Source organism: Psammomys obesus, unplaced genomic scaffold (assembly GCF_907164565.1).
Source record: "Psammomys obesus unplaced genomic scaffold, mPsaObe1.curated_primary_1811, whole genome shotgun sequence".
NCBI classification, from domain to species: domain Eukaryota; kingdom Metazoa; phylum Chordata; class Mammalia; order Rodentia; family Muridae; genus Psammomys; species Psammomys obesus.
The window spans coordinates 246,012-258,004 of NW_026585689.1; the positions used below are offsets into that span (position 1 = coordinate 246,012).

The 11,993-nt window shown below is 39.5% G+C and overlaps 1 protein-coding gene across 16 annotated transcripts in view; it reads right to left on the reverse strand.

Annotated features, from left to right (window-relative positions):
- Positions 1-11,993, reverse strand: part of Phldb2 (pleckstrin homology like domain family B member 2) — a 211,218-nt gene that overhangs the window by 30,732 nt on the left and 168,493 nt on the right. For 14 of the 16 annotated variants that reach the window (XM_055593726.1, XM_055593689.1, XM_055593688.1 and 11 more), the window contains 4 exons: positions 11,070-11,198; positions 4,553-4,708; positions 3,578-3,688; positions 576-665 (listed from right to left, as the gene is read on the reverse strand). In XM_055593726.1, coding sequence (XP_055449701.1) covers positions 576-665; positions 3,578-3,688; positions 4,553-4,708; positions 11,070-11,198 — 486 coding nt within the window. The remainder of the gene's footprint in view (positions 1-575; positions 666-3,577; positions 3,689-4,552; positions 4,709-11,069; positions 11,199-11,993) is intronic. The other 2 variants (XM_055593736.1, XM_055593691.1) reach the window with 1 other exon arrangement.

Consider the following 11,993-nt stretch of genomic DNA (forward strand, 5'->3'; position numbering starts at 1 on the left):
CCTTTTCCTTAGTTTTTAAGTCAATAAATACAAAGTAATTTTATCATTACCATCATACTTTTCCACAGCAGAATCAAAATGTTCTATCAGTGTAGCTCTGGGAGTAAATATTTGGTCAAGAATGATGTGGGGTCGAGAGAGGAAACAGTATGTATGGCTAATACAACAGGAGCTCCCAAGTGAAGGAAAAAATAAGACCAAAGGAAAAAAAAATAGAGCATCTTATCAAATACTTGGAGGTATTTTCATATTTTATAAGACTCATGAGAAAAAGAAACAGAAAAGGGGAGAAAGGATGAAGGAAGGAAAAAGGAGAATGCAAGACCCAAGGCACCTCACAATGTCACTGTCAAGACAAATAGATGTGTCTTGACACACACAAACATGCATGCACATTACACACAGAGATAATCCCTGAACTCCTTGATGCATTTATAAGGGATGGCAAGAGTTTGTCAAGCATTATAAGTTTTTTGCCAGTCATTTAAGTTTTTTGTTAGTTGACTTGTTACCCAAAACTGAGGCAAGTCTGATTTCCAAGTTGACCTGAGCAGACATTGAAAATCCTGGCTTACCTCTTTCAGAGTATTGGGGTTAATGGGAAATCCTTTCCCACCGGTCAGGCTGGAGTACTTCTTTTCCAGATTACAGAGATTCTCCTTTTCCTAAAGAAATGCAAAACCTATTGAGCTTGGAGTCAGCTTAGCAAACAACTGAAAAGCAGCGCATTGACCTGGCATTAGAGACAAACATCAAAATCCCGGACACGCCCATTTCTATGTCCTTTCCTCATACTCAGTAAAAGCTTGTCATTTCAGACGCCTCACCTACTGTTTACTGATATGACGCACGAGCAATTCTCAAACATATTTAGTTAGATAACCTTTCATTCAAGACGAATTTTACAAAGTGACAGGAGATTTAAGGGAAAGACAGGATGTTCTAATTGAAGTAGAAAATGGCAAGAGGAGCCAGGTTTGGTGGCACCAGCCTGCCTACAATTGCAACGCTTGAGATGTGAAGGCAGGAGGAACAGGAGTTCAAGGTCAGTGTCAACTGTACAGTTAAGTTAGATGCCAGCACAGGCTACCCGAGACTCTCTGAAAACAAACAACAAAATGAAAGGAGGAAAGCTCAGTGGCCCAGAGCCTTCTCAGCCTCCATCTTTTGCATATTTTCTTTCCCCCAAATAACACACATGCATATGGCCTCTGGTAGTACAATTTCATAATCCACTGCTACATTTTTTTTTCTGAAAACTTCACAGAATTATTTTTTTTTTTTTTTTTTATGTTTTAGGTCCACAATCCATGTTGGGCAAATCAGTTAATAAACAACTTCCAGGAAAATATTTATAGCGTGTATTATTTACCATGATATAATTTACATAGCAAGGAAATTCAAAGGCTTTGAGTGTAGTTATTTTTAACAAACAGAAAAGCACTGCAACCAAGATAAAAAAAAAAAATGTTTGTGGCCCCTTCCATTCAACCCCTAGCCCAACGGTCAAGCACTGCTCTGATTTTCCTGGTCTTGAACTATGTTTTCCCTCATGATACAAATGGGGTCATTCAGCATGCACTCTCTTGTGTTGGCTTTACTCCACCGTGCTGTCTATCATGCATAGTTAACCCCGACTTCATGCTGAGGAATACACAGCATATGCTATTAATTCATGTTTCTCTTGGTGGTTGTTCGGCTTGTGCTTGAGGGAGGGTTGCTGTGCAGAAGCTACTTCAAGCAATTTAATACACATGTTCGGCCACATCCGTCATTAAGACATGTTTTCATTTCTCCTGCATAAATATCGACTGGGATTGCTGGGTTCAAGGTGGGCACACATTTAAAGCTATAAAACCAACTTTTATGTAGCTTTCCAAAGGAGCGCATTTCACACTTAGACCAGCAAGGCATGGCTGCTTTATTTATATGGCCATATTTTGGCTGGAATTTGAGTGTTTCACTTAATAGTGACTCTAATCATTTTAGGTGATGTGAAGTTGAGTTTGATTGATGTGAGTGAGTTGATTGAGATGGAAGGAAAACCATCAATCAGTTATGGAGGAAACAAAACTCTTATTTCTTATAAACCATGATTTTCATAATCAAATTGAATTTTCATCTATTTTTAATGAGGAAACATGTTATCTGTGACCTCAGTTACTTATTTGTAAAAAGAAAATCTATGATTTAAAGATTTTTGTTGTTTTCACCTTAAAATTTCATTAACCATTTAAGAATACATCATAGAGGCTGGAGGAATGGCTCAGTGGTTAACAGCACTGTCTGCTCTTCCAGAGGTCCTGAGTTCAGTTCCCAGCAACCAACGTGGTGGCTCATACTATCTACACTGCCTCCTCTGGCATGCAGATAAGCAGCAGTTAGAGCACTCATATACACAAAATAAATACACCTTTTGTTTTTCAAAGAAAGATAATTCTTAAAAAAGAATACATAATACTATGCAATCTAAGTCGTGCCTGTGAATATTATGTAGAAAGGGAAGAGCAGCTGAAAGAGCAGGAAGAAGCTGCCTGGATGTGTGCAGTCTACAGAGGCTCCTCAAGTGGACCAGCAACTCTGCAGAAAGGATCCATCTCTTCTTTCGTAAGCGAACGTAGCTGAGAAGGGAAAGCACGTTTCCCTTGTATTGTGTTGTATCATTGTCCACTTCACTCTGGACTCTATTCTCTCCCTACTCCCTGCTTTGGGTCCAGCCCATATTTTTACTATCTCAATATCATGTTTCCAGGTTGTGATTCTCACCTGAGACCCCATCAGCTTTGGTGTCTGGTGTCTTACTCCTGTAATAACACCAGGGACCATGTTCAAATTGTGTGGCTCTAGTTTCTTTTTTCTTTCTTTTCTTTTCTTTTCTTTTCTTTTCTTTTCTTTTCTTTTCTTTTCTTTTCTTTTCTTTTCTTTCTTCCTTCCTTTCTCTTCTTTCTTTCTTTCTTTCTTTCTTTCTTTCTTTCTTTCTTTCTTTCACAGTCTTTGGCCTAGGAATCATTTTAATGCATCTCTTTGCTGGGACAGATAAGAACATGGACCCATTGGAGGATGCTGGGCCTTTTCTAACCAAGCCCCATGGGGTATCTCCAGATTCAGCTAAATCAAACTAACTTCAATGTGACCTTTATGAGGAACACACACACACACACACACACACACACACACACACACATACACACACAAATAATTAAAGTTAGAAACACCAGAGTATTTAAGCCAAATTTTCAACAGCGGTATTTTCCCTTAACTCTACCAAAAATCATAGTTAGAATGCCTTTGACTATTTAATGAAAAGTATGATTTTTTTTTAATGAAATAAGAGAAATTACAGATTTGTCATAGTTCATATGTTGAGTGTTGAAAGGGCATGATGAAAACCTCCTCGCTAACTGTCTGAGTTGAAGGTAACCATCAGAAAGTAGTCTTGCCAATTTGGAAGATTAGGTAAGAAAATGAATATGGCTTTCTCAGAGCATAAAGGCATTAGGCTGGGAGAGGCAGCCCCCTCCCACCAGCTGGAAGCTGTGCTTTTACTGTCAACTGCTGCTGAACAGGAAGTACTCACTCTTTGGAGCATCATTATTAGATTGTTCTTTTCTTTCACAAAGTGATCTTGTTCCCTCTGAGCCTGCTGAACGATGTGACTGGCTTGCTTTTTCAAGGCAGAAATTTTTTCCTGAGAGACAAAAGTAATCCAGTCATCGAAAGATGCATATTAGACAGCGAAAGGTTTGTCAGTTTGGCCTAGGCAAAGAAGGAAAAGGTCTTTAGAACCTTTAACACTGCCCAAATTTTAGGTGGCGGTGGACTGTCATGATCGCCTAAGGCTAAGAAGCATTGGCTTGATACTTCTTGACTGACAGCTAGTGCAGTGCACAGGATTTGAAAAATTATTCTGAAAGATTCAAGTTCAATAGAAAATCTTGTTTTGGATCAACAGCTGATTATTTAACATGCTGGCAGGGAGAAAAAAAATACAATAGAATTTCTTCATTGCAGCGGAAGTCACTTTCTCTGTCCTTCATTCTCTCCATCAATTTTATTCCTCGATATTACCCAACTAATAAAATATTCTAGGATATGGTTATGAATTCAGGAATAGTGGAGTCCATAGTAATCAGAATGATTTCTTACTGGTCTGTTGCTAATAATAACAGGCTCCGGGTTAGCATTGGGAATTATTAATCAATGGAAAGAAGAATGCCAAAGTAGGATTTGTTCATAGAATTATTCTAAATCTAGTTATTTCAATTGCCAGAGGAACTGATTTGGAAAAAACAGCTGATTGTTTATGACTTGGTTTTTATGTGAGTCAAAAAACGGGGGTGTACTATCCATAAATACCTCTAAAACAATATAATACTGACAGTACGGGGTATATTATTTGTCATATGTAATGGGCCAAATGTGATTTACACAAAAGGGTATTCAGATACAGAGATGGAAAATATGCACTGCTATCTGAATGACAATAATTACTGTCACACAGTTAATAGTAACTTTTCATTTTTTCCCACCAACCATCACCTGGCAAATTTACCTTCCTAGACACGATGTTCCGCTGATACTCCGCCACCTCCCGCAGCAGCTGTTGAGTCAAGTTCTCCTTCTCCTCATCCAGACGGCTCTCATGCTCAAGCTGCTGGAATTCTAAGTCTTCAAAGTGTTTGCTCTCAACATCCAACAGGTCAGCATCCTTTGAAGAAAATGGAATAAAAAATGAAGCACACCAGAGTGCCTGCAGCTCTCTCGATGTGAAGAAACAATTAAAAGTACTCATTCCAATACAGACGCCTAGTTACAACATTGTGTGGGGCTAGAACACAACAGACATCCCAGCTGTCACTGTTAGAGGCGAAGGGTAGGGGCATGGTGAAGAGGGAAGTTTTGACTTAACCATCAGTTTTTAGTTTTTCTGTGTATGCAATTTTTTTTCCTTGAAAGCCATTCGATGGCCTCACATGAACAGTAGAGTTTAAAAATATCTCCCTAAACAACCCAAATATTTTTTTACAGACCAAATTTCTTAAGAAAATTAATTTCTGTTTCCCATAGTTCTCATAAGACTTGTAAAATAAAATAACAGATGAAAATACCTCACAAGTGAATCCAAAAGTATAGCCGAGGTCTTTAAGGAAGGTACATGCACCCCAATGGTGGTGACACAACCCACTGAGGCATAAGGAGAAAATAGTAAACCTTTGTGTTTAGTATTTATTTTCCTTTCAGTTTTATTTCTTACCTCTTCTTTTTTTCTCTTGTTTTGCCTCTCTCCTGACCTCTCTTTCCCCCTCTCTCTCTCCCTCCTCACTCTCTCTTGGATAGGATCTCTTTGTATACCTCCAATTGACCTGTAGTTTACCATCCTCCTGCCTCATCCCTACAGTGCTGGGATTACAGGTGTTTGTGCTCATACCCAGCTCAATTTATTGACAATTGTTTTTTAATGCACACACAAGTAGACAAATATATACATAAGTTAAAATATATAAGCTTTGAGAGGCCATGCAATAAATGTTTATTGTGTTTATTATATGATATTGTTGATTATATTATAGAGAAGGGTCACATGTCAAGAAATTAGCATCTGGACATGAATTCTGTTGAGAAATGTTGTTATTCTAGGTTCAGCAATTGCAATCAATAGAGTAGTTTGGCGAGGAAAAATAATAATGAAACCTATGCCTGTGTGGAGAAGACGACATGTGGGTTTCTGATAGCTCTCCTCACAGTTGCTGTGAACACTCGATTATCTAAAAGATCATTTGGAGAGCTGGAGAGATGGAGCAGCAGTTAAAAGCTCATATTCTCTTCTGGGGTTCTGAGTTTGCTTCCCAGCACTCATGTTGGGCAACACACAACTGTCTGGAAATCCAGTTTCAGAGGAATCTAATGCCCTCTATTGACATTTTAGTGCACCTGTCCTCACATGCACACACAGACATAATAAACATACACATAGTTTTATAAAACACACCTCCTAAAATAGGCATTCAGGGAGAAGATTCTTTCACTGAGCCTTTATGGATCCATGACAGTTGTTCACAAATCTCTTTATTGGAAAGAGGGGCGCTAAAGCTCTCACCAGGAAGAGAGGAGTATGTGCTGGCTGGTTTGATTCCAACATGACCCAAGCTAGAGTCATCTGAGAGGAGGAAGCCATGACTTAGAAAATGCTTTCCTAAGATTGGGCTGTAGGCAGGCCTGTAGGGCATTTTATTAATTAATATTGAGGGAGTAGGGGACATCCTGAGATGGTTGTTCTCGGTTCTATAAGAAAGCAAGCCAGGTAGGCCATGAGGAGAAAGCAAGCACCACACCACATGTCCAAGACCTCTTCATCAGCTTCTGTGTCCAGGCTCCTGCCCTGTTAGAGTTTCTGCCTTGGTTTCCCTCAGTGGATTATGACTTGTGATATGTAAGTCAAGTACAGCCTTTCCTCTGCAAGTTGCTTTGGTCATGGTGTTTCATCACTGCAATAGTAACCGTAACTCAGACAGAGATTGAACAAGTTATGCACCACTACCCCATGAAGAAGCTTGAAGAGGGTGAAAGAAGGTCAAAAATGATGACAATTAATAGGTGTTCTTCAACCTCTGAGTGTTCTCAAAAACAGGAATGTATTCACAAGTTGCCTTTGTGCTGAGGTTGGGACACGCTGTAAGAACTATTCATGAGTCCATTAAAAAATATTCCTTTACTTTTGGAGCCACTACCAGAATTCCAAATGTGGTCTGTGTAGAATATTTTTAAATTATAAATAATATTTGCCAAAAGGAAGAGGCAGTTGGACAATGTGGCTAACAGCTCTGCTGAGCCAAGACATTTAAGACATTCCCTGTTGCTGTTGTTCACTTAAATCATCAAAGAGAGTTTATAATAGTTATTTAATAACCTCTATGTCACTATATTACTTCCCCTTCTGGGTTTTATTCACTGATAAAGTATGATCTTTTTAACTCAAATGGAATCTTTCTGTCTCTGCTATAAATTATTTTGTAAACATGAGTCACATAAAGTCTATTAGTTGCCATGAAATTACAGTTAAAACTATACCAACAAGGTTATTATGCTGATGCATACTAGATTTGGAATTATAAGAGTAGGAAAAACACAAATTGAAAAACATTCAAAGCGGGGTGTGGTAATACATGTTTATAATCCCAGCACACAGGAAGTTGAGGCAAAAAGATCTTGAGTTGTGAGACTCTGTCTTGGCAGGAGGTGTGTGTGTGTGTGAGACATTAAATTCGTCTAGGCCAAATTTTAAAAAGTAAACTATGAAGACGTTTTAAGAAATTTTGAATTCATATACACATTCATCAGACTACCTAGGGTATCTCAGCATCTCAATGTTGACTTAATATTTTCAGCTTATCGGAGATTTCTAAAGGAATTACTTGCTCATAAGAATTAAAGTGTTGTACTTTGAAAAATGTCTGTAATCTTGAAAGAGTGTACTAGATGATATAATTACTTATACAGGCACATATAATTAAGTTCTCAAGGTCTTCCAATTAAGGTTAAAGAAAATTAAGGTAAAAAATTTCAAGTCCCCTCCTTGGCTAAGAAATCATCTTTAAAGTGTGCATAGGGCTCACAATACACCCTATGCTAGCCAGCTGCTTACTCCACATGTGGTTAAAACACAACATGTGAGGGACAGCCATTTATTTGTAGCAAATATTTAAACTACTGAATGAAAATAATAGGGAGAAAAGCAGAAAACTCAGCTAAGCTCAGCACTCAGATTCTGTGAGTGCAACCATCTCCTCAGACAACCTAAGCCATTATCCCTTCTTTATTTAAATGCTGAAAGAAAAGCTACGGGGGGGAAAAAAACCTTTAAAAAATTAGATAATGAGGATTTTGGAATGGAATTTGAGACAGTCATAGATTCACTGAGACAGGAGAACAGATACAGGCAGCTCTCAGCCAAGCACATGAGCAGCTAAATGAAAAATATAACAAAACTTTCACTCACTGAGAGGACATCACAGGATCACGTCCCTCTACTGACTGACTGGATACTCTAGACACAACAGCTGCATCAAGAAAAATTCTGTGCCTTTCTGCTTTCTTGTGAAAATTATTTTGAGAGTGTATAAGGCACACATCTACGGGCAGATGATCTTTAGGCTTCCACTGCCCAGTAGAGACAGAAAGAGGAGAACAAATGTGGTCTGGCTGGGCGTGGTCATAGAAACAATCTCATGGGTTAAGGCAAGCTCCGGAGGGGAACTGCAATTGGGCGTGGGGCATGTAAGCCTCTCCCCCTATCACTCGGCGGAGTCAAACACTCATCATTTTGCAATATGGAAAGAGGTAAGCGCGCCGACTTTTCCTCTTACGTAGAAAGACAGTGAGGTCCACAGAAGTGGAACAACTTTTCTTAGACTATAGGAAAAATGGGCTTTAGCACCAGTGACGGAACAGGAAACTCCCAGTTATAAGTGTCAGATGTCGCTGCATAGAGTATTTTTAAAGTCAAAGCACCAAAATCAACAGTCTAGGCCTGTGGTTCTCGACCTTCCTGGTGCTGAAAACTTTTAATACAGTTCCTTGTGTTGTGGTGACCCCAAACATAAAATTATTTCTGTTGTTGCTTCATGACTGCAGTTTGCTGCCATTATGAATCATAATGTACATATCTGATAATGCAGCCCCAAGAAGTCGTGACCCACAGCTTGAGAACCACTGCTCTGGGGAACAATTACTATAAACAGCATTGACATAGTGTCACAGCTAAGGTGTCCGCCTCGTCCACTTTAACAGCAGAAACTATCCTGGCAAATAACAGTCACTCTTGCTCTCAGCTTTGTCTTCTGTACCGAGGGCAGCCCAAGACTGGCAACTGGACTCAGCACCAGCCATATTTCAGAAGGATTTAGGGGTATGACGTCACAAGCGCATACATTGCTCAACCAAGACAGTTCAGCTCTGGTCTTCAAGCACAGCTTAAGAAGCTGATGTTCCTCTGATTTATTTATTTTTTATTTCATGCGGCTCGCCATCTAGTGGAACTAGTCAGAAAACAGACTACTGACTTTAGTTTTTTTGCCTTTGGGAAGCTTTTGCAGTCTGGAGAGAACTATGCTGTGAGAACACAGGAGGTTGCTAATATGAATACATTTCCTGTGAGGTGAGAGGTGACCTAGGAAACTGGTAGAGAGTTATACAGACCTCAATCCTAGGCAACAAAACGGTGAGATCTCTTAGTATGAGGTGAGCACGAGCTAAGGAAAGGACCTAGGGTCATAAGTTTTCCCTCTGTTTGGAGCGAATGAGGAAGGAGTCTTTGTTTTAGTTCATGGAGCCACCGTTTGTATCATTTCCTTTCTTCCTTTGAGTCATGATTCTTAGACTTAAGAGTTAGCCTAAAGAGTCAGTTTACACAAACAGTAATTAGTGATATTAAGCACCTTAAGTTCCTAATGGAATCTGAAAGCAAGGATTATAAAGAACACAGATTCATGAACAACCAGAGAAAAGAAAGAATAAAGTACATAAGCATGGTATGGACCTACACAAAAATCATGAACATAGCGCCAAATCATTAGCATTAAATAGAATTTAAAAAAAAAACAAGAAATGAGTATAGAATCTAGCATTCTCATCTCTTCTGTGAACTGACATAACATAATCACACTCTAAAATAACTCCACAAGTACTAAACTTTTCATAACAAAGCTTCCAAAGGAACAGATAGCTTTCTTTTCTTGTCTTTCCGGATCAGCCTTCCAGAATAAAATAAGGGAAGGGAAAAGACAGCTTGTTGCCATTCTTTAAATAATATTGTAAAAAATAAATGCCATTGGTTATGCTGTAGGTTAACTTGTTTGCATTGGATACTTTTAAATATTTGGTTGTTTGAGACAAAGCCTTGCCATGCAGCTCTGGCTGGCTGGAACTATCAAGCCCATGCTGGCCTCTAGGGTTCCATGCACATGGCGCCATGCCTAGCTTCCTACAAGTCTTTCGCACTCTGCAATACTTTCAATGGTTTTAATAGCAATTTCTCATTGCCTAGCAATATTCAAAGAAATACCAAGTATTAAAGGTCATAGAATTTTCTTCTCAAGAGTGCTATTATAACTAAATTTTCTACTTGGCCATTCTTATCAAGCTTGAATGATAGGTGCCTTCTTGTCTACTCATGTGAAATCATAAACTGTTGCTCACTTAGGACTAATTACTATTCCTGGGATTCCTTGAGAGTTGCAGGAATGTTAATGCCTCTTTCCCAGGGATCACTGTTGATTTGGGCCGCTGGTTCAGAGACAAACCAGTTGTCAAGATACTATGAAATAATATGTGGCTGTGGCTGTGCCGGCACTCGTGAAGTTATCTGCTTATGAAGTTTTTTTTTTTTTTTTTTTTTTTCAGAGAGTAACCATCATGGCTCTAGCAAACCCTGCCAGAATTGGGGATATGAGAATTGAGCTGGTAACATTTAACTAAAAGGTCCATGCTCCACGGCCCTCTTAAGAGTTGATGCCTGTTTGAAAAGATGTCACAGGCACCTGTAACCTTCTATTTTCTTTGACCTTAGTGTTTTACTGTTACCATAATGCTAATAAGTTTAATGTCTCTAAACAACAAAAAGAAAAGAGTCAAGAGTGGGGGACACAAACAGAATAGGCTAATTTTAAAGCAAGAGCATAAAATCAAGCTAACGGGAAAGACATTCAAGGACAAACAGTGCTCATGATACAGTAGGGGAAGATGCCAGTTGATTTAAATGCTATAATCTTGGTGATGATTACAAGTCAAGAACAATTTCTCTTCAGTTACCAAGGCAGTCTCCAGAGACATTTCTGCATTATAAACTGGAGACAGGATCCAAACAAGGAATTTTTCAACTGCTTAACATGGAATCATACATACTGTTAGCATGCATATTTCTATTTTTAAGGATCTAAAAAACTAGAACTTAGGCAAACATATGCTCTGTGGAGTAGTAAGTCACAGGTAAGCAGAACTTAATAGCAAGGAAAAAACAAACAAACAAACAAACAAACAAACCGAGCCACCGTACATTCCTGTTTGCTACTGACCCTCTTGAGTTGCTGCTGTAACTGCTCCCTCATGGACTCAGGACAATTGTCCAGCTGGGTCTTCTGCTCGGAGTACAGTTCCTGAAGCCTCTCTAGTTTTTCCCTCTCAGCATCAAGCTTTACCTTCTCCTGAAGTTCAGAAATCAGAAAATAGAAGTATGGACATTAACCTTCACACCCCAGGCAGGTGCTAGCGAACATCCCCCGGTGGTAGCAAACAGGCACAAGCATACACTAGGAATGAACAAACAAAGCTTGTTAGTGGTTAGGGCAAAGAGATAAGAGCAGAATGGAAGATCCTGCCTTCTTCAGACAGCCTCCTTCGCCGGATACTGACAACTGCTTGCCATTCTTCCTTCCCTCCTTCCTACTACCTCATACAGAGCGGCAATGGAAAGGGTGAACGCTGGTCAGTAGTCCACAAGGGACAAAAGAGATGCCAGCTACATCAAATGCTATCCTGGCCAAGATTCCTTTGTCAGAAAACTGGATAAAGCAGGTGGGAGGGGCGTTGTTTATTTACCTTGAAGTACCTTCATGATCTGAACTGCTAGAGCGTTTGCTACACTGCTTTGGGAAATTTCTGTAGTGTGTTCTTGGGTCAAAAGTGCTCTAGGCGCACTCCTGGCATTTCTCATCTGAAATGGTTCAAGCATGGAGAAAGCTGAGAGACGAAGTGAGAAAGTTCAGAGGAAAAGATCCCACCAAGAAAGAGAGAGAGAGAGAGAGAAGAGAAATGATTGCTAGACTGATTCAAGCAGCAACTGAGGGAATCAGGTAGCTTGGACACAAAGCTGAGACAGTGACCCTACACAGGCTTCTTTACAATGACACCCACTCCCAGGAAAAGAAAGGGAAGGAAAGGAAAGAAGAAAAAGAAGGAAGGAAGGAAGGAAGGAAGGAAGGAAGGAAGGAAGGAAGGAA